The sequence below is a fragment of the Miniopterus schreibersii genome (assembly GCF_964146895.1).
Source record: "Miniopterus schreibersii genome assembly, chromosome: 13".
Lineage (NCBI taxonomy): Eukaryota > Metazoa > Chordata > Mammalia > Chiroptera > Miniopteridae > Miniopterus > Miniopterus schreibersii.
Window position 1 is genome coordinate 12,871,841 of NC_138113.1, and position 23,037 is coordinate 12,894,877.

General features: G+C 44.7%; 1 protein-coding gene across 1 annotated transcript in view; it reads right to left on the bottom strand.

Annotated features, from left to right (window-relative positions):
* ALK (ALK receptor tyrosine kinase) overlaps positions 1 to 23,037 on the bottom strand; it is a gene marked incomplete at both ends in the record, with an annotated part of 512,424 nt that overhangs the window by 124,005 nt on the left and 365,382 nt on the right. The window contains one exon of the mRNA XM_081156468.1: positions 6,227 to 6,354. Coding sequence (XP_081012594.1) covers positions 6,227 to 6,354 — 128 coding nt within the window. The remainder of the gene's footprint in view (positions 1 to 6,226; positions 6,355 to 23,037) is intronic.

A 23,037-nucleotide genomic window follows, 5' to 3' on the forward strand; every position in this document is an offset into this window, starting at 1 on the left:
TTTCTCCTGGGAGTACAGTGACCTCAGCGCACTAGATCCTTATTTATTTATGTTTAAAAACCTTTGTGTCTGCCCCCATTTCCGGGCGATTTCCAACAGTCGCTTATTTGGAATAGTTGCCCAAGCAATCGTTACTGCTCCTAAGCACTTTGAGGGGCATTTTAATTGGCTTTATTAGTAATTATGAATAAGCCATTCCAAAGTGAGAGACTCTCTGCCAACAGCAGTAACCTCAGTGGGGGAGGAGGAACTGGCAGAGTCCTTTCCTTGTTCTACCAGCTAAGGGCCCGGCTGCCTTAGATCCTGTGCTCAGTCTGCCTGAGGAAGGCTGTGTGACCAGCAGGTCAAAGGACTTCTAGGCTCTTCCCTGGCCTCCAACCATCTGCACAGGATTAAACAGTCCTACTTCTTTTCGTGGCACCATGAGTTTTGGGCACCCTGTCACAAAGGAAACATGACTTTAAGAGAGATAAAAGCATAGATTGTAAGGAGTGGGGAAGAGAAACAGTTGCCTTCAAAATCAAGACGTAGGTCTGGGCTGTCAGAGTCTCTGCTGGGAATGGGGTGACCTTTCCCTGTCCCACGGGTTCACACAAGGCCTATCCAGAAAGTGAAAATAGGCATGAACCTGCAAGCACACCCGGGGCGGCTGTGCAGAATCATCCAGCCCTGGTTCCAGAATGAGGGCATTCAGCTCAGCCAGACGACACAGGACGGAGAGGATGGTGGTGGTTATTGTGCTTGCCAGGGGCTCTACACACAACATCAGTTTTGATTTCCCAACAAACCTATAATTACGTATTATTAGCCCCATCTACTGATGAGACAATCGACTCATAGACTTTAAAAAACTCTTCTAAGCTCAAAAGGGTGGTAAGTGATGGAGCTGGGATTCCACACTCATTCTGCCTATTCCAAAGCCTGTAATCTCTCTTCTCCACTGTAACGAGAATATCTCCACTTGGTGCTTACCATGAGAAAAGCACTGTTAGTTTTTATTAGTTTGAATACAGAGATTAAAAAAGAAGGCACAGCCTTTGATTCCAGGAACTTAGCATCTATTGAGCAAGACACATAAATAACTCTGGAAAGAAGTAAATTGTCTTAAAATAGAAATATATGGAAATAACTCTGAGCTGAGATTGCTTGGAGAAGAGAGCATTTGAGCTGAGATACGAAAGGAGAGCAGGACTTCAGAAGACAGAATGAAAGTCAGAGAGGGAGAGCACTCCACGTGCTCCATCCCCGGAACAAAGGTTGGACATGGGAGGTGTTTGGGGAGGTGTGAGTAGATCTCATTAGCTAGATGAAATCATCATTTTAATTCTTATCTTCTAAACAGCACAGTCCACAGATAAATTATGGGCAGGAAGTTTTAGAAAGAGGGAGTTGAGAAGGAGAGTTTTTGAAAACGGGGTTCACCTTCTACCTGGGGGACACACTGAGAACTAAATGAGGACATGAGGCTGTGGCTTTTATTTCTCCTGGGCTTTCACTTCCACTCAATAGAACCCATACTGCAGAGCTAATTCAGTCCCTTGCAGTGACCAGCCCAGGTGGACCCACTGAGGTGTCAGTCTCAGGTTGGCAGTGCTGTGGCACTCATCGCCCCCTTGGCATTAACATCACAAAGCTTTTCAGGAGGAGTCAGAAGAGTCCATTAATTTTTGTGAATAGTGTTTTCTCTGGGAGAGACTAAGCAGCATGGAGGGGGCAGCTCTGTATTTTAAGGCTTCAGGCCAGGTGAGGCCTGGAAAGGTCAGTTAGCTCTAGGCATAATCCACAATGCACCGACGTAGCCATCTTCTCACTGACCCTCATGATTGAGGTCAATTCTGGGAAACCATTGACATATTGTTATTCCTATTTTAAATTAAAAAACAATCAATGTGCCATTCTGGGGGAGACCTTTAATGTCTCTTTGATTTGAAGAGTTGGCTGGTCTATGGCAAATAAGAGGTGGAAGGGGGACTGAAATCCCCTGATGGCTCATTCAGTGCTCACTCTGTGGTCTTTTGGAGAAAGGCACATTGACACTAGTTTGGAGGAAGAAATCTGTACAAATGCAGCAACTATTCAATCTCTCTGGTGCAAATTAAATGTAAGTGGGAATGCCCTTTGGGAAACAGTTTCTGCACAAAGTAGAATGGAGATCTTAAAGCCACCACACCACACTTAAAGCAACACATTTATATCAGTGTCAGCATGGGTTCAGCTTAGTGTTTGCTCAGTAAATGCCTGGTGAGTGAATGAGTGGATGGATGGATGGATGGATGGATGGATGGACGGATGGATGGATGGATAAGTCTGCTACATATAGACGCCTGCTGGCAGCCTCTAGACAGACAACCACAGTAATAGACTTTAACAAGTACAGACTCAGGATTCTGCTGGTGCCTTGCTTGCTGTTGGAACAGAAAATGCCCAGCTTGGGCCAGGCTGCCAAGAGCCTATGGGGTGCTCCCTGATTTTACCCAGCTGCATTTTGGAGCCTACTCCAGAGGCTGATTGGTTCCACATGGTTGGCCAAAGATTAGAAGCTGTTCAGTCAGCTTCATTTATTTCCTCTTGTCCCTTCTTGGCCTATGGAAGACATCCTCCACTGCCCATCATTGTCTTGGATGGAGCAGGAGACAGAGGGGACAAGACTGAGAGATGCTACACATTTTTTACTGGAAATATTCATATTAGTTCCATACCTGGTGTCTCAAGGCCAAGACCCACAGGGATAAGAACCTGCATGGTAAAAATGGCCTATATTCAAAGTATGATAACTTTGTGCTTAGACCTTTAAAGGAGGTATGGTTAATACTATAATTGGCTTTCACATTTTATGTAAGCACAGAATTACAAGATCAAAAAGCTGGAGTTGATAGGAGCGTTGAAAATCAGACTGTCCAGGGGTTCTCAAAGTATACTTCATAAAACACCATGTGTGTAAGGGGCTGTCAGGGCTGTGCAGTAGGTGAGTTCTGAGCTCCCTGCCCTTACTTCAAGCCCCAGGGCAGCTCTGCTTGTGCAGTTTTATATAATGGACTTCTATATAAGACTTTGGATCATGGGTTCAGCCTCTAAAAAATATTTGAAGATCTAGTTCAAATGCCCTCATTTTAGGCTGAGAGAGGTTAAGATATCTGTGCATCTCCAACTCTTTTGAGGCGTGTGTTTTAAGGCGTTCATGGTGGTCGGACTGTATTTCACATCTTAGATTCCTCTTCCTTTCTAATCTAGAAAAGTTAGTGACATAACCCCTCATAGGAAATGTGAGGATTATGGCAGCCTCCCTGATGAATACATAGTATTATCACAAAGTTCATATGAGATAACACACATATCTTTGCCTTTGCACATGGTAAGTGCTCTGTTGATACCAGCTTTTGTTGCTTATTAACTGAGCACCTGTTAACTGTTATACACTGTGACAGGTGTCAGGATTCAGAGAGGAAAGAGGCATGGCCTCTGCTCTGATGACACCCACAGGAAGATATTGTCTCCTACATGGGGAGGGTAGTTTCAGCATCCCCTGTAAGAGCTTCTCTGGATTAACTAAAATGGTACCTCTCTTCACATGAGCCAAGGAAGAGCTGTAGAGTTCTGTATAGATGTGTTTCCCTCCATGCTCTGTCTGTACTTCATATGAGCAGACCAAGATACTATCAGAAAATAGACCAGACATCCTGTGGACCTATCTGCAATCCTGGTTAGCATTTCACCAGCCCTGTTCACCCTTCTCAAAGATACAACTTCTCTCCTGCCCTTCGTGATCTAACCAAAGCAATGATCTCAGAAAACATGGACATTTGTCTACATCTAATAGGCCTTGAGTATGCCTCCAAAATAACTCCCTCTTTTTAAGCACATGAGTATAGTTTCAGGATGCTTTTTAAGCTTTTTTTGTCCACATCAACTGATGAGTACTTGAATTTGTTCGGCTCTGGGAGGAAGAGTTAGAAATTCTCAGGAAACACTGGGATCATTTTGTTTGTTTCTGCTCTCTACCTTACACATCCACACTCATCTCTTCACACCCCTTGGTGGTCACAAGAGTCCAAGCCAGAGGAGTGCAGAGAACATCTGCTTCCCCATGAACCCCATCTGTTCTTGGACCAAGAGCCTCAGAAGAAAAGTAGCTAGACCATTAGAATCTTCCTAGGTCTCTTGGCCAATCCACCTCCCCTAGAGAATCAGGGGCAGACTTCTTTTCTTCCTCTACTAGGAAAATTTCCTGCGAGAGGAAACACTTTCTGGATCATTAGAGAAAGTCAGAGGGGTCAACTCTCTTGGTTTCATAAGAGTAGAGAAGCAGACAAGAAACAGGTCTTTTAAACTCTACAATAGACTCATTGAAAATGCAACGTAAGCTACAGAGGAAGAATTTTGTAGGTGAAAGGGAGTTGTAGGGGTAAGGAAGAAAAACATTTGGACAACTGGGTGAGATCCTTGATCAAAGGTACAAACACTTTTTGCAGGAGTAATTGTGCTGAGTCTGATATTTGGAGATTTGTAGGCTCTCATTCCCTTCTCCTGATGTTGCTCAAACGAGGTTAGGCCAGTTCTGGGAACTGATACCCTCTCCCTGTCACATTCCTGTAAGCTGGCTCCATTTCAACACATGGCCTCTCTTGGACGGTACGTACATAGGCCTTGACATCTGAAAGGATTGATGATGTCCAGAGGCACTCACAAACCCCCCAAGTTCATGAGTGCGGAAACATTTGTACAAGCTCCTGGCTTACTCCCAAACCGCATGTTTCTTGTACATTGTCTCACATCACAGGTTAACCACCTTTTCAACTTGAACTGAGGTTCAATCTATCACATTATGCTGATTTTTCTTTCCCCCACACATAAACCAGTTTTGATTAAGAAAAAATAAACCCCACACACTTTGTAAAAGTTCTTGCAAAACAAGCAATGAGTGGAGAGACACAGCAGCACAAGGAGCTGGGTGGTGGGTGGAACTCCCTACCTAAGGGAGTCTCTTTCATACACAAGCTCCAAGAGGCATGAGATTTAAAACTGGGCCTCTACATGCAACAGATGGCTGTGTGTTATGGGCCTTCATGGTTCATGGACAGTCTAAATTGAGAACTTAGGTCTGCAGGCGCCACGGGCTTCCTTCCTGTCCACACTTCATTCTTGGGCCTCAAAGGCCACACATTCCTTGGCACAGGTGAGAGCACCCTCCCAGTGAACCTCTGGGCAGAGCAGGCACAGCAGGATAGCAGTAATGAAATCAGCGTCTTCCTGAATATTCTCCTATATCCATCTCCTATACCCTTTGCATGTGGGAAACAATAAAGCACGTTTATAACCATGACCCTAGGTCTTCTGAAGAGTTCAGGGAAGATCAGCCTCATATGTCTACTGATGATCCATTTCACCCTGTTTACCAATCAGAATTGATGCAATACCTAATAAAAAGATGCATATCCAATATGATTTTGAAAATCAGAATACAAAATCATTCTGTAGAGGGAGGGGAAATACACTTATCAAAAAACTACACAGATATGATTTATTTCAGAGTTTCCTGGTAGCAAAGGCAAAAAGACACAAAACTCCCAATAAATTATGCTTCAGGAGAGAGATGCCTTCTAGAAGGAAATTCACTATGTAGGACTTAGGCAAAAGGAATGCAATGACACAGCAGACCATGCTCTAATGGCTTTTACAAAATAAGTGAAAACTTTGTCATAGATCCATTTCCCGTGCTGTTCCTTAATAACAGCTCAAACCAAATCATTAAAAAATACTTAGTTGTAAGTTTTGCCTCAGGAAAAACAAAATATAATAATCATGATCAAGTTGGGGCAGTGAGGAGTGGGAAGAGCTGGCAGGGTGTTGGTAATTCCTGAAACCGGGTTGAGGGTATGTGAGGGTTCATTGCATTATTCTATTTATCTGTATACATTTGAGATTAAAATAAAATAAATAAAAATTTAAGAAAAACAGTGAAATCATTCAGCAGCCAGAGACTTTAAGCTAATATGTTATCTAATGAAGACTATAGTCTATGTGATGAAGTTTTACGTTAGGCAGGTATGATATTATACTCAATCCTTGAAAACAGATCATCTGGGCTACAAAGTGCTTGACGATACTCAGTTCTAAGCACTGGAGCTTTTCTGTACCAGGGCGCACATGCCCAGCGAATCGCGGCTGAGGGTACTGACGCGCTTGGACAACAGGCCATTGGGGAGTGAGGGGGAACCAGATTAGGTACCTTCGCTGCAGTTCTTCAGGGCGAAGAAGTCCACTGCGGACAAGCTCTGGTTCCCACTTGAGATGTACTCCAGGGCCACGCGGAATGGCTTCTCTGGGCGCCCGATTCTTCCCTGCAGCACTGTCCAGCTGGTTGCATAGAAAGCAGAGGGAAGAGCACAGAGAAACAGTGATGAGAAGCAGGCCTAACCTGCAAGGAGGTCCTGCTCCCGCAGCCCTCAGGGCCCACTCTCTCCCAGGGCACTTGCCAGCAGGAGTGGAGTCCTAAGTGGCTCGGAGGGGAGAGGCCTGAGAGCAGCACGCAGACGCTGGTTTCCCTCTGTTTTTTTTTTTTTTTTTAAATATACCTTTATTGATTTCAGAGAGAGGGAAGGAGAGGGAGAGAGAGAGAGAGAAACATCAATGATGAGAGAGTCATTGATCGAGCCCACAACCAGGGCATGCACCCCAACTGGGAATCGAACCCCTATCGCCTGGATCCTAGGTCGACACTCAACCGCTGAGCCACACCTGGCCGGGCCTGGTTCCCCTCTTGCCCCACGAACTCTGAGACCCCATTTCCAAAGCCACTGTGGCCATCGGTGGGTTTTGGGTTTCTTGCCATGTTCTCTTCAGGCAGTTACGGACCTGTGGGCTATTTCAGGGGCTAGTCTTGCAGGAAAAGGGTACGTATACTTAAGGAAACCTGGCAGCAGAGTGAAGGAATAGTCTTCAAAGCATTTCTCTGTCTATTCATAATTATCTCTGGAAAGAATGCTTGGTTTTCAGAATTTTATCTGATCCCAGAGCCTCTGAATCCTCGGGTTTGCTATGTAGTTATTTAAGGGAAACTTGCAAGGGCTAGTGATTTACCGCAGGAAAATTAAAGTGCACCGAAGCATGTATTTTGGGGGTAAAAGGTACCTAAGATTGACGTGTACTCTGCAAAAAGGTGCAGAGAGAAAAAGACAAAAGCAGGTCCAATGGCGAGCTTTGCACCCAGCTGTAATCAAGGACACTGACATGGGGGGCAGGGTAACAGAAAATAAGCTAAATGAACATTTTTACAGCCCACTCAGGCTATTAACCTCTTGGAATAGCCTCCAGTCACTGATTGAAACATCAAATTTGCTTTCCGACATTGATTCAGGTGTTTTAAGGAATATATATTTTGACAATTTTGTGTGGAGAATGGAAATTATGTGGACTATTTTATATTTTCTTTCCATTTAAGGAAAAAGACTTTTATTGCTGTAATTGACACAATAGATTGCATGTGCTAAAAGTGCACCATTTGATGACTTAAAGTGTATAAGTTGGTGAGTTTTGATATATGTATGCAGTAGTCCCCCCTTACCCATGGTTTTGCTTTCTGCAGTTTCAGTTACCAATATTAAATGGAAAATTCCAGAAACAAACAGTTCATAAGTTTTAAATTGTGCGTTGTTCTGAGTAGCTTGGTGAAATCTCTCACTCTCCTGCTCTGTCCGCCTAGGACACGATCATCCCTTTGTGAACTGTATCCTTTCTGTACACACTGCCCTCCCGTTAGCCACTTGGCAGGCATCTAGGTTAGCAGACCGACTGTCATGGTATCACAGTGCTTGTGTTCAAGGAACTCTTCCTTTACTTAACGGCCCCAAAGCATTCACATAACTTTTATTACAGTATATTGTTATAATTGTTCTATTTTATTATGTTATTTTAGTTAATCTCTTACTGTGCCTAATTTAGATATTAAACTGTATCATAGGTAGGTATGTATAGAAAAAACAGAGTATATATAAGGTTCGGTACTATCCACGATTTCAGACATCCACTTGGAACACACATGCTACAGATAACAGGGACTAATACACATGCACAAACTCATCACAATGTCTCATATTGTGTTACCAGTAGGTTGGGCTTAGGTCTGGTAGTGCAAGAGCTAAGGAATTTAGGGAAAAACTAGCTTTCTGTTTTAAATAAATTTTAAAGCACCCTCCCCCACAAGTATAAAGTGATGCTTATTATGAGAAATATTAGAAATCCAACAATTCACAAAAGTTGATAAAGAAAAGTCACCTAGAAGTCATCATTCAGAGATAACCACTGTCAACACCTCAGTGGACAGCCTTTCAGCTAGAATTTTACATAAATGAGACCACACTGCACAATCTCTCCGTGCCCCACTCTGCCGCTCAATGGCGTGCCGTGGCATGTTTTATTGTTGTGAGACAGTAAATATAGATTACAGGATCCGTTCAATGATTGCATTTTTAATGATCTGTGCATCGCTCCTCACTTCTCCTCTTCATGGTCGTGCTGAAGCCAGCCCTGTGTCCTTATGTAGACGCTGACCTTGGACAGATTCATAGAGCCCGAGTCAAAGTGCATGAATGTTGAAAACTTGGAGGCATGTTGTCAATCCTCCAACAGCAAGTCAGAGGGCCCATTTCGCCATTTGCTGGCAACACCGGGGCCCATCAAGTCTTTCTGTCCTTCCTAACGTTCAGTGACAAAGGTGTTCCCTGAAGCAATCATGGCCTTTCATCGGGCGTTCCAGGTGGCGGTTCTGAGTCTGGTCCCTGCCACGTGGCTGCGAGTGCCCTGGGAGTCTGTTGAGTGAAGAGGGCAGTTTGTTCCCGTTCTATACTATTCTGTAGTTAATTCAGATCACTGGAGCCAATGCCTCAGCCATTTAATAAAAGTGTATTAAGTTTCCCCACAATAGAGGCTGTAGAAGGGATTATTGCTGTTGTAAAGACTGTTCTCTGCTACTGTACCCAGCAGGTTTTCTATCCAAAATAAAACGAGTGTAATTGAATAAGGGCAAGGAGGCCTTCTGGTGTAAAGGTGGGGCTGCCAAAGAAAGAAATATCTGAAAAGGAAATATAAACGAATGGTTCTTAAGGAAACAAAAATAAACAAAGAAATTGGACTTTTTTCTTTGTCCTTCTGAAAAAATAAAGGACCTTATTTTTGAGGAGAGATGATGGTGAAAGCATGACTATTCATATTCTGCCGAAATCGTAGCTCCCTGCTCTGAGGAATGATGGATTTTAATTCCAGGTACACAGTGGCCCTTGACAATGATTTCCACTTCTATATTGGCACTAGCCCTCTGGATAAATGTGTCAAGAGTTTTAGGAATTAGTTTCTGAGTTACTGATGCAATAACTTTTGTCTGAAATTCTCTGGCCTCCCATAGTTTACTGCTGCAACTTTAATAACTTTCAGAGCAGTTGCCAAACATGTATTTTATAACCAGGGAAGTTGGGACCAGCAAAGGGCAAGCTTATGCCTAGGGTCAGATTTGTTTAAGAGAGAGCAAAAAGCCCTATGAAAAACAAATCCAAGCTCTCTCTTCCGTCTGTTTCCGTTTTCTTAACATATATCCCAGTGGTCCAGTGGTCATGAAACTCGCTCATTAGGGTCTTGTTTTTGTCTTTAGCTGGTGGCAGCTCTACTAGTGTTCATAGGAGGAAGGTTATGTTCTGACCTAGAAACAAATGTGCAGCCATATCCATGTGCTGGGGACTTGAGAACATCTTAGCAATGATGCTTCAATCAATCAATTTGACAGTGTGCGGAGTCCACCTGGACTTTGGGAAGCCAGAAAAACTGTATGGACAGCCTGTAACCATCCATTATCTTCCGGTGTGTTTGTGAAGCTTTCCACTTCCAGTTCTGGCTCTTTCCCTCATTTGTCTGATGCCTTTGAGCAAGGCACTTTACTCTGAATGCCTGACATTTTGGACTTTTTCTCATCAATTGTATTCTTAGCCAGAGAAAGTGTCTTCAACTTTGTGTGAATTTCCTGAGGAAAAAAACTGACCACACATTTTTGCTGAGTGGCTTCATCATAATGAATAAATTAGAGCCCATCAAAAAGGCAGGAGAGCTGGTTTGTGAATATCAAGGTCCATTTCCGACCTGGGGGTTGGAAGCAGTAGGTACAGAGTTCTCTCCACTGGGACTGAGTCGCAGATTCCGGTCCTGGGTTTGCATGGGCTAAAGTAAGTCCCTGCACCTCCTGGGGATTGAGTTTCTTCATTAGCAAAACGTGGGCATTGAATTTAAAGTTCCCCAAGGCCCCGTGTTGATCTGATGCCTATAACTTCTCTCACAGACTGTAGGAGTCCTGGTGACAAAACACTCTATGAAAGCCCTGAAAGCTGCAATAGACAAATGATATTCTACAGAAGGTGGAAGAAGAGTTATTAGTCAAAGAAGCACAGATTTATTTCTGCAAAGAGACTCACTTCCACCCCCTTGCAGAAATGGAGAGACTTGCCCGAGGTCACACATTTGGTTACCTGCCGAACTAAGATTAAAATCAAGTATATTATTGCTCCCAGAGGGCCAGAACAGGGGGTAATGCAAACTATGGGTCAGTCTATGTATCCAGTTGCTTTTCATATCCCTAGAATCAGAGAGATCGAACAGGGTATGCCTACTCAGCATTGCTAGAGGGATCACCAGTCTGAGTTTTGAGGATAGATAGGTCAGGTCATCCAGACAGTGACATTCAGTATCAGAAAATGGCATACACAAAACAAAAAATCCTAAGAAGCTCTGGTATGGGAACAAAAAGCACCTCTAAGGCTCCCACTGTTCCACAGCAGGGTGGTCTCTGCATGCTTTAAGGAAATTGCCTGGCATGTCTGATATGAAGCAAGCTGTCGATGAGATTGAAGGTTTGGCAGCCGTCTCAAGAGGACAAAGGCACCAAGTTATTTTAAGCCCAGAATGAAGGGGCACCTTTGACGGCATGTGAGGGCCAGAGATGGCAGTTGACAAGATAGAGGAAAGTATATTATTTTGTGCCTGTGTGACATTCCAATAGGCATAATGTTGCTGCAGGGCCGGCTCACAAAAGTGAGCCCTCAGACCCTGCATGCTATTTAACTGAATGCCTTTCTGAGATGGTTTAGCTGTTGTAATACCGTGAGGCCTAGATCCAGTTTTTGGCTCCACCATTTACTAGCTTAGTGACCTTAGGCACATGATTTAACTTCTCTGATCTTCACTTTCCTTATTTTAAAATGGAAGCCATAAGGCCCAGCTTGCTCTACTGTTGTGAGGATCTGTGAGAAGAATGCATGCAAAGGAACTTCTTTACTGGGGGTTCAATAAGGGGGAGCTATTTGTACAGAAGACCACAGCCTTCTTCACGGGATGGTATAGGTCCATGAAACTATCTACATCTCAGCTCATTTATGAAGTTCAAGGGGGAAAGGAATGTAGGTCAAAGAAAGTGGGAAGGACATTAGCAATTTTTGAATAGCAGCCACCTTATATTTTTAAACAACAACAAAAAAATTCTTAGTTAAATGAATCTTCATATGTTAAGCATGACCCCAAGAAATTATGTTGAAACACCCTTACAACAAGACATATAGGGATTGGGCTATAACAGCAGGTCAACCTTCTGACCAGAACCTCTAAAATGCCCCATCTCACTTACAGTAAGAGCCTCTTATTTACCTTTGCGTTTCCCTGTAGCATGTGCAAAGAGGCCTTGTGCCTAGATCTTGGTTAGATTTTGTTGAATTCCATTTCTCAGGTATTTATGGGTGCATTGTTATACACTAGGTGAAGTATTAAATGCTCTGAGGACCCTAAACGGTTAGGATTTAGCTTTGCATTCCAGGAACTTACAGACTAGTGAGAAAGAATAGAAGTATTTACCAAAATGTGTAGTTAATGGCAGTAGAGAAGAGCTAAGTAAGTGGCTTAGGTACCATATACTAGGTGGCGAAATGGTGTCTCAGACTGGGTGACGAGGAGAGGAGCCCCTGGGAGATGGGTTGTGAAGAGTGGGCAGGAATGGGGGAAGGGCAATGCAGAAAGACGATGGCAGGAGCACATGAGCAGAGGCCGTACGGGCTGTGTGCTCAGAGGGCAGGCAGTCCAGCCTGGCATGAGTCAGCGTCCTCCACTGGCCTCTGTACGAAGGAGGTTCCTGTGTCTTACCCACCCACCTCCAGTTTCCTTAAAGCCAGGACTGGCGGGTCATTCATCGTCGTATCTCCACCTAATACGTCATAGATGCTCAGCAAATATATGTTGGATAAGAGAACAAATGCATAAATAGATTCCCATTAAATCAGATGAGATTCTGACATTTCTGGCCAAAATGTATATTGATTGTAGTGAAGCTGAGTTAAACTGAAAGTCCATATGGATTCATTGTCATTGGCTGTCATTCATTCAAGTGACAATGATGACTTCCCTGTTAGGAGGAAGCTAAGGACTGGGCAAATTTGGTGTTTGAGGGAAGCTTGGGAGTTGGTTTATCACATAGCTCTCGGCTCCGCATTCATCCACAAGCCCCCCTTTTTTTTAAAGAAGCAGGGCCATGGCAAGAAGCCATCAAATTAGCACTTGTTTATCTACTTAGAACCCAACAAAGGAACTAGGGGGTCATGGTAATTGAGACATGGAGGCAACCTGAGTGCTCAACTAGGGGAGGTCCCATCTGACGCATGGTGGTTCTCTACAAGGCAAGTCAGCTTGAACCAAGTCAATGTGAATATTAGCAATAGCAACAATACCAACAATAACAGTACTAATGATAAGACCAAAAACAGCCAACATTTATTGAAGGCCTACTGTATGCTCTACTTATAGCTGAGTCTTAAACCCAGGCTAGGGTGGCTCCCTATCTTTATGAACATGATCCTAAACTGCTTCTCAAGCTTCTTGAGGTTAGAACTTCATCTCCTTGAGGCTTTGTTTCAACCCTGGGGAACATGGTTGGGGACCTGAAACTAAAGGATGATCTGTAGCAGTCACCACAGCTAAGTCATTCGGGTGGTGACTAACTCCCTTGCCAGGACAGCCCAACTCATGGGTTAGGCCGAGAATGATTGGAACCACATAAATTAGACAACTGGCCATCTCCCTTGCATGTAGAGCTCAGTCCCATGATTATCATTACTGCCGAGTGTAGTAACACTATTAAGGCTGAGGCCACACAACTGACATTCTCTCACATGTCTCTTTGCTAAGACTCTCTCTTGACAAGTGTCTGGACATGAATGTGAAGGTGTGAATATTTGTTAGAAACAAGGAACTGAGCCTGTGGGAGCTTGTCTAGATCAATATAGAAGAAAAAAAAAGGCAATTGTACTTCCCTCCCTAATCTTATCTTAAAGAAAAAAACACATAACTTTCAAGTTTTTCTTAAAATATACCTTGTAGTAATTCTGCAGCAAATATAAACCATTCAGCACTATTTTTTATTGTTTCCATTAAATCAGCCTGCATTTAAAGCATTTTTATGGGAGAGAGCAGGGAAAAAAGAATCCAGATCAATGTAAATTTTAGTGGGGAGATCTTTGTTGCTAGTTAATTTTCTGTAGTAATAATAACACTTGATATGTGGCATGGGGTCTTCTATCCGAGTGGCCTTGACTTTGTTATTCCCTTGCCCTTCACAGTTTCCCAGGAGCTGGATAAATATACCCTGGAGAGAATTGGATCAGGATGGAAACGAGATTATAGGTTGATTCTGGCTGTGGCTCCCAGTGGCTCATGATAAAAAAGAGCTGCCCTGAGGCTGAAGGTGGCTTATGGCTCTGCTGGAGGGGATCTGTGGCAGCAAAGGGGGTTTTGAGACAGGGATGGGTTGGCTGGGGCCACAGGTGGACTTGGGTGAGACCTTAGCACTGGCATCTGGAAAGCAGTTTTGTTTTTCATCAGAGATGTTGTATGGTTGACAGGGATCTGGAAAGTGGCCTGGACTTCTCAGGGTGGGGGCTCAGAAGGTGCTCCCAAAGTATGTTTTTCTTAATTCTTCTGATGTTTTTGAGCTAAGAAAAAAAAATGGTCTTCTGTTCCTTCCTTCCTTCCTTCCTTCCTTCCTTCCTTCCTTCCTTCCTTCCTTCCTTCCTTCCTTCCTTCCTTCCTTCCTTCCAGAGAAATATATTGATTAAGAGCTTAAACTTTGGAGCCAGACTTCCTGCTTTACAACCTTAATTCTGCCTCCCATTGGCTGTGCCCTCTGGCCAGCTACCTAACGCAACCTCTTTGTGCCTGAGCTCTGTCATTAAGAGGCAGGGATGATATAAAGCTTGGAGGGGTGTTGTGAAGATTACGTGGGTTAAGACATGTAGAGCACTTCGCTAACAATCAATAAACATCAGCTAATGTGGTTATTATGATGGTAGTGTTGCTTTTTCCTCCTACACCTAGTGTGACAGATGACCTTACAAAAACGACCTTACAAGGAGGTGAAATAAGAACATATGATGGTATTTCAGGGATTGGAAAGAACTCCCCACCCCAAGAGCACCAAGATTTGGGGGACTTCTTTCATTCCCCCATGTGGAGATAGAGACAAGTACAAATGCAGATACCCCAGGGAACACTGTGCCAGGCTTGTGAAACACATTTCATTTGTTTGTGTCTGTGTTTATTTATGTTCCGCCTCATTCCAGAAAGGATTTAAGGCAGCTATTTTACTTGATCTCATTTAATTTTTACAATAAATGCATGAGACATATATTATCATCTCCATTTTATAAATGAGAAAATTGAGGTTTAGAGAGTTTATATAACTTGCCCATGTAGTAAATGGTAAGAGGTAATATGAACCCGACTACTTATCTTCAAAACTCTTGCACTTTCTACTGTATTGCACATAGGTTTAAATTTGTTAAAAGTAAATGCTTTGCTTTTTAGAAGAGATTTTAGTGGGTCGGGGGCACTTGCAGAAGAGCTGTACTCTGAAAAGCATGCATCTAAGAAATGGTCTGGCTTCTTCCCAGAGGTGCCCCCGGGTATCCCTTCCTTCTCTACTCAGGTTCCACATCACCTCGGTTGGTTGGAACATGGGGACTTGTGGGAGGCAGGCATCAGCCCTGGTCCCTGGCTGAGATTTTTTCCCTTCATTTTATATATCAGGCCAGGAAGAGGAGACAGAGAGCCCACCTCTGCAGACCTGGCCCCTCAATCATTGGGGGTGGGAAGGAGGAGACTCAGCATAGCCACATTTGTAAGGAAAAATCATAGCAGAATTGTTCTTAAGAGGCCTCCATGTGACCAATTTGCTTGCTGGATTAGCACAGTCGCCACCTTTTACATTCCAGGAAACACTTGTGCCCTCTGACGGCTCAGGGTTAACGGAATGTTCAAGGTTACTCCCTAGTTCTAGCCCTCCATTCCTCCCACTGAGTCACACACCTACCGAGCCAGTTAGGTTGCTCCTGAGCCTCTCCACGCCAGCTGTGCTCATTAAATTGCAGCAACATGAGCAAGAAACATTTGAATTATTTTGTAAAGACATGAAGCGGTAAGTCACTAAAAATAATTATTGTTTAATTAGGCATGAATAGGGCAACAGGAAAGCTAGGAAAAAACCTTAAAACTCCAGAGAGCCTTCAGAGAAGTTCATAAGTGTTCTAAAATTATTTCCACTTTAAAGAAACTAAAACCGACAGTCGTGGATGTGGTGTGGTGGTGTCATGAGTGTGACTTATGCAGAAAGAGAGTGCAGAGCTCCAATCAACAGACCCACGCTCCAAGCATAGGTCCTGACCCCACATCAAGAGACTGATGGATTGGCATCCATTTCCAAGTTGCAAGTTAAAATAAAATGTTTAAGGATGTAAGTTGATTCCCAAGCAACTATTGCTTCTAAGCTTGTCTCAGAGGGCTTCCTGTTTGTTCTAGTTTGTATAAAGAAATACACAGAGGGCCCGGCCGAGCGTGGCTCAGCGGTTGAGCGTCGACCTAGGATCCAGGCGATCGGGGTTCGATTCCCGGTCAGGGCACATGCCCGGGTTGGGGGCTCGATCAATGACTCTCTGATCATTGATGTTTCTCTCTCTCTCTCCCTCTCCTTTCCTCTCTCTGAAATCAATAAAGATATATTTAAAAATAAAAAGAAGAAGAAGAAGAAAAAAGAAATACACGGAGGATTCACTAGTGTTTTCTTTTAAGGGGAAGAACACTGATTATCCTGGCCAAAAATCAACAAACAGAAGACTTCTCCAATGCAAGAGTAGAGATCCTGCCAATCCTAAAGTTTCTCTTTCGGTTTCTCTGAGTCCTGGGTTAGGTCCTGTGCAAGGCACCTCCTCCTCCAGCAGCTGCTGAACATCCCTCATCAGGGGGCAGTGGGGGGACGCAGCAGGATTCGGGGCAGGGGAAGCGGGAGGAGAGAGAGCTTGGTTGGTGCTGGCATTCCAGAAATCATTTAAAATTACGGAAGTGGGCACCAGAGTTCCCAGGAGTCCCCACTGCACAGATTTGTCAATGTCTCTGACAAGGTGGGGCGAGTTTTCTCAAGAGTCCCAGGTGACCTGTTCGCCCCTCTAACTCTTTCCGTGGGAGGTTTGGGCGCATCACCAGCAGCAGCCAGGGGGAGCCTGGAATTTGGTTTCCTAACTCTCTTCCTTCCAATAACTTTTTAGCACCATCTGTTCTCTTCAAACACAATCTTTTCTTTCAAGCCAACTCAATGCAGTCAGTTCTTTTGTTTGTTTAAAAAATACATACTCCCCAGGGAGAAGGGAAAAGACCACACTGAAACCGCTATGTGGTTGTTTCTGTCGGCTACCTCTGCCTCAGCTGGAGCCCTGAATCCTGAGTGGGGCTGAATTCGAGGCTTCAATCCTGCACCCCCGCCTCAGAGCTCAAGAGTCCCCCCAGGCCTCAGAGTCCTCCCTGCTCATGCTCAAATGATATCCAGTCGCCCATCCTGCTCTCTAAGGGGCCAACCTAAATGCCATTTAATGCATTAACGTATTGATCGGTTCAATACGCAAGCCTCTGAACCAAGCAAAATGCTGACGTCCAGCTCAGAGGTTCCGCTTCAGTCATAACTCCCTGGCCAAGTCAAGCCACCGCGCTGACACTTTATACGGTAAGGTAGACCTGGCCATAAACTGCGAACGCAAATTCTGGGGCTGGGAGAGTGGGCAGCTGAGCTGGAAAAGGCTGAAGGGGGTCTGGTGAGGAGATAAGGGCAGTCCACAGACTTGCACCCATCGGAGATGACCCCTGCCCTTGCCCATGCCACACGCTGCTCCTGCCCTGCCTCTTTGCTGGGGTCACCATCCAGGGATGGAGAGGAAACTGCCAGTGACATCAGTGGATCATGTCCTGAGCCCCTTGGTGCAGGGGGGCTCACTGACCCTGCTGCAGCTCCTATCCTGTACTGTGGCGAATACTGTATATGATGACATTATTGTGAGGCTGAAAATTGTATGCCTGGCATGAATCTTGAAAAACGACATGTCTAGTCCTCCTACGTGGCAGAGAAGAACTGAGGCCTGGAGATATACCCACCTCATATACCCACACAATATTGAATTGTGTCCCCCCAAAAAAACTATGTTGGGTCCTAACCTCCAGTGCATCAGAGTGTGACCTTATTTGGATATCAGGTCTTGATAAAGGTGATCAAGTTAAAATTGAGATCATTAGAGTGAGCCCTAATCCAATATGACTATGGCCGTATAAGGGGAGATTTGGACATAGAGACAGATTTACAAACAGGGAGAGTGCCATGTGAAGAGGCAGGCAGAGATTTGGGGTGATGAATCTACAAACCAAGGAATTCCAAAGACTGCCAACAAACCACCTGAAGCTAGGAGAGAGGCCTGGAACACATCCTTCCTCCCAGCCTCTGAAGGAATCAACCCTGCCCACACCTTGAGCTTGGACTTCCAGCCTCCAGAACTGTGAGATAATGAAGTTCTGTTGTGTGAGCCACGCAATTTGTGGGACTTTGTTATCATAGCCTTAGCAAACTAATATAGGGGCTAGTTCCAAACCATCCCCACTAAAGGGAGAAACAAACTTGAAATTATTTTTACTCACTAGTGTGTTACCCACAGGCTGCTGAGAGTGTAACTCATTTCTCACAAAGGAACCACATTTTCCCTGGGGCCAGACAGAGCACAAGGCATTTTCCTCCCCATTCATCTCTGCCTCCCGATGAATAATCTCACCATCTCCTTCAGGGAGGCCCAACTGCAGAACGATACTAGCAAGCACTTGCTGTAGCCCAGGAATTGTGGGACCCATTAGATTGGCCCAGGCAGTGCTTTAACCCATGCTTGAGGAAACGAATTAGTAATACATATAAGAAGCTATGGTAAGCATTTTGCATTCTCCTGGGGTGATGGTGTTCTGTTTGGAGGTGCTCTGGCTTGTTCTGTGGCCATATTAGAGGAACAGAGAACACCTGAGTGATGAAGGCCCTTCTTGCTCTGGCGAGGTCCATTAATTGCCTTCTAACAGGCCCTGCCAGCCAGTGTATGCAGTCCCTCCTGGAGCCTGTGAGGGGCTGCTGACAGAGCCCAGGGCACCTCCTTGCCACAGTCAGGGAGCCTCGCTCCCTCTTGGCTGCCTTTAGCCAAGGACAGGACTTGGAGCATTAATGTTTGAGGCTGCTGGTCCTACTTTCTCTTCTTTTCTTTTTCTCCTAGCCTCTTCAGTGAATTCTCCCCTTTCCCACCCTGAACTTGGTCCCCCACCCAGCAGAAGCAGATTTGGGTCCACAGTTCAAGCTCCCTTTAGCAATTGGTGATTCTGGTTACAGAGTCATGTATCTCTACCATACAAATTGCTGTCACCAGATACACAGCACTAAGTGACTTTTCCGAGGAGGCTCCTTTAGCCATTCCCTAGCCCCAGCATTGTGCCCAAGTCCCCTCACTACTCCCTGCTCCAGCTGGGTCTTTGGGAGCTTGCAGTCACTCTAGCTCTTCTCGCCTCTCATCACATAGCTGCCCTTTGCAAGCTGATGTCGCCCTGGTGTCCTCACTCTGTCCTTGGTGGTGGTAGGGGGTCCCTTCCCAATGCTGCACAACACCTCAGACAGCTTTTACTTTCCCCAAAGCATCACCGGGTCCTCAAGGGCTCAGCTGAAGGAACTCTTCTCCTCTGTGCCTCCGGCCTGACTCTCAGCATATTCCTTGAAGCAATTTCCCATGGAAGGTCTCCCAATATGCATCCCAACATTTTCAGAACTGCGCAGCTTCCACGACAAGCATGGGCAAGTGAGTCCCTCGCAATGCATCAATCTCCTGCTCCCTAGGGGGGAGTGGAAGGGTGAGGGTGGATGGGAGCACAAGCCCCAAGCTCACACTCCTTGCGAGGGAAGACTCCTTTCCTATGAACCCCCAGCCTTCTTGGTGGGACTGCTTGTCAGACCTGGTGTCTTCAAACCAGATCTGTGGCTAAAGCCTCCCAAGCAGGACTCCAAAGGAGGTGACACAAGTTGGTCATTCAGATCAGCCAAATCCCAGGGGGCCACTGTGTGGAAATAATTGAAGTCTTTTAACAGAGGTGTCTAAGAGTGCGATTAAAAGGGAATTGCAATTATGGAGCCCAGAGGTAAAATTTCAAAACTGGCCCATAAATCCTGGTCTGACATCAAATTTAAAACTCCCAGTGGTCTGCAATGACATATTAAAAGGGTTTTAATACTAAGAAGTAGAAATAATGAATGACAATCAGGGTATTGTTTCTGGCCGTAGGGGCAGCTCTGAAGGACGGGCAGGTGGGAGCCGCAGGTTCTCGCTGGGTCATGCTTTACATCCCTCACTTCAAGAGAGGTGAGTAAGGAAGGGAAGGTGGGCTTGGCAGAGGGGTGTTGAGTGAAAGCCTGGCAGAGGCATTCTCCAGCAAACTCCAGCCCAAGCTCTGCTGAAAGTCCGAGGTGCAAACAGCCTTTGCCTGGTATGCAGCTGCTCTGGGCCAGACCATGCAGTGAGCAGTGGCCAGTGTGGGGTGCGGTGGGAGCTGCCATGGAGAAGCAGCAGGGTGCCAAGGAAGACACTGGACTCTCCATCCTGAGAGTCCAGTGTCTTCCTTGACCTGGCCTCTTCACTGGCTGGGGAGCTTTAGGCAAGTCATTCCACCTCTCTGTGCATGGTTCCTCTACTTTATTACCCCCCTCCCAGGATTGTTGGAAGAACTAAATGGTAGAATGAATAGGAGAGTGCTTTGAAAATATATGTCATAATAGGTTTCTATTGTTTTGGTTCTTGGTGCTCACCTTGATGTGGTCATTCTTGTCTCGACTTATTTTAAGTTGTTTCCCTGAAAATTTGTTGACAAAAAAACAGCGAGGTGATTCCTGAAGCTTCTTTCAGCTCCTGTACACTAGGCTGATGGCGGTGCCTTGTGCTGGTTTGGCCAATGCAGAAAATGCTAGGTGAACCCTCCCTGGGATTGGGCTCTGCCTATTATCTTCTCAGACAGTTGCAACACACCATGACTTTATGTTAACTTGTGATCAACTGGAATCCTTCCCCCTCCCTACCCTTCTCTAGGTTACTCATAAGCCTTTTCCCACAAACTGTTTCCAAACCAAAATTCCCAGACCTTATAGGTTGTGGCTCAAAGCAGCTAATTATTTTGAGCCTGAATGTTGGACTGTGACATTTCCTGCAGCAAATTTTAACTCTCTTGGATTCTGTAATTTAGAATCTATCACCTGTAGTATTGACTCTCCTACTAAGTTTGGAGCCATCAGCAGACCAGGCCTCCTATGAAACGAGATCATGAATGTATAGCTTTTAGCATGGTGGCTGGAACATAGTAGATCTGAACAATGTTACGTTCTCTCTGCCACCATCTCAGACAGGCATTAAACACATGGAAGAACCAAAGGTCAAGGCAGAGTCCTTCACTGTTTTTATTAGAGACCCCTTACGAAGGACAAAGCTCACTCACTGGGCCTCTTTGTTCACCAGTGTTCCATTTGCTGCAGACCCACCTCCCAGAACATCAAGGGAAACACCGGCAAACGTGTTTTTTAAATTGAGATGCTGTGTTTCTGTCCCATTCCTTTATCCTACTAACCTCACAACCTTACTGAGGAAGGTGTTCCAGTATTTGTTTAGGTGGGAAGCCTGCGTTGACTCTTGAAATCACCACATTCTTTTCTGAAAGTTCCAAAATCACTTCTTCAACAACTTGTTTAGAATTTGACCCGGGTTAATATTTTTAAATTCAAACATTTTTGATTGACTCCTGAAGTAAAGAGGGTTCTAAAAATATAGCATTGAGATACTTGCATTTAAATAAAAAAATTAAATTGGCTATAAAAGAAAATTTACTCCGACTAGCTTGGTTTCATCTTATATAGAGAGCATATAACTATTTACTCCAACGGGACACTTCATAATTCATGCTGGGTTGGTATAAGAAAAAACAAACCTGACTTTAATCCACAATCAACATGGCCATCCAATATGTGGAGAACCTGTTATATAATCTATAGCAAGTGTTCTAGTGGGAGAACAAAGGAAGAGAAAGACGAGAATGGGACCCTTAAGGGATTTTGAGTTGTGAAGACTAAAGAGGCAGTGTGGGATACGAGACAAATAAGCCCCAGGCGCATGCCAGCAATTTCACTGAATTCAACAAACACTTATTGAGTATATGTACCAGGCATATGGCAGGTACTGGCTATGGATGATGAAACATAGTTCCTGCCCTGAAGGAATTTATGTTCAAAAATTCACGTGTGCTAAGAAAATTAAACTAAGGGATTTTGTCTGGCATGGGACAGGATTAATGAACTCCAGTCACAGTCACGAAAAGACAGGGATACCTTCCAAGAAATGCATCGTTAGGTGATTTTGTCTTTGTGGAAACACTGAGTGCATTTACACAAACCTAGATGGTACACAGCCTGCTCCGCACCTAGTTCATAGGGTGTAGCCTGCTGCTCCCGGGCCGCAAAACTGTAGACTTTATAAATACTGTCCCACAAGCCCTCCCCCTTCTTCCTCCGACAAGGTCGGAAACAGAACATCAAAGCTATCAATTCTGCCCCATGAACAGATATGTGGGCTGGGCTGATTGGAAATATTGAGGAGAAACCGGCTGGGTAAGGCAGAGATCACACAACAGGGCCTGTCAGGAGGGTGTGAAAGGTGGCCTGGGGATCAGGAGGAAGGAGAAATCAGGATGGAGAGCTGAAGGGACAGAGGGGTTTGGCTGCTGTCCATTGAAGCAGTGGTCAGACTAAGGGATTCTGTGGTATTCACACAGACACGCAAAGAGGGTGTTTCACATGGAGAGGGTGTAGAACTGAGGACTCAATATTTTGACTTTGGAAATTTGTTTTTGGTTCCATTGACTCTATCTGGCACAAAGGGCTCTCTCTGGCATTGAATTGATGGAAGAAATAAAATTTATCTATGCTTTACATCATCACAAACTGAAAGTATTTATAAAGTACAGGGACGGGCAGGTTCCACACTACCACAGAAATCTTTTACTAAAGTGGCAGTGGCACTAAATACTTGCTAAAATAACTCCTGTGGATCTGTGTCCTCGTACAGGATCTTAGGTCCTCAATAAATAATTTACAGCAATGTACTCTAAAGACCATCAAGCTAGATCTGGGAGGGCTGTGGCCCCCTCGGAATATATAGCGCGGTGGGGACAGGCTCCTCTGTGCTAACACAGGTCAGTGGCTGACTGGGGTTTAATCTGTGCACTCAAAATCGAGGCCCTGGGAGATGAAATCTACTGCTAAACCCCACAGATATTGCTCCCATCAGAGGGAAAAAAAATCCTTCTGAACTGTGTATCCTTCCCTTTTTAACAGAAAATTCAGTTCATTATAATCTTATGGGACCACCGTCGTATTTGCGATCCATCACTGACTCCGATGTTATGTGATGTGTGACTGTAATTGATAAAAGGGAAATCTAAAGGGAGTAGAAGCAGGGGAAAGACATTCCAGGTAGACATCAGGACCTGAAGAAAAGCAGCATGTAAGTCCTTTCATCCAGCTCCAGTGAGCAGAGATGAAGATTTTTTGGTGGGGGCACAAATTTGAGATTTCATCACCCCATTGCTCCAGACTTT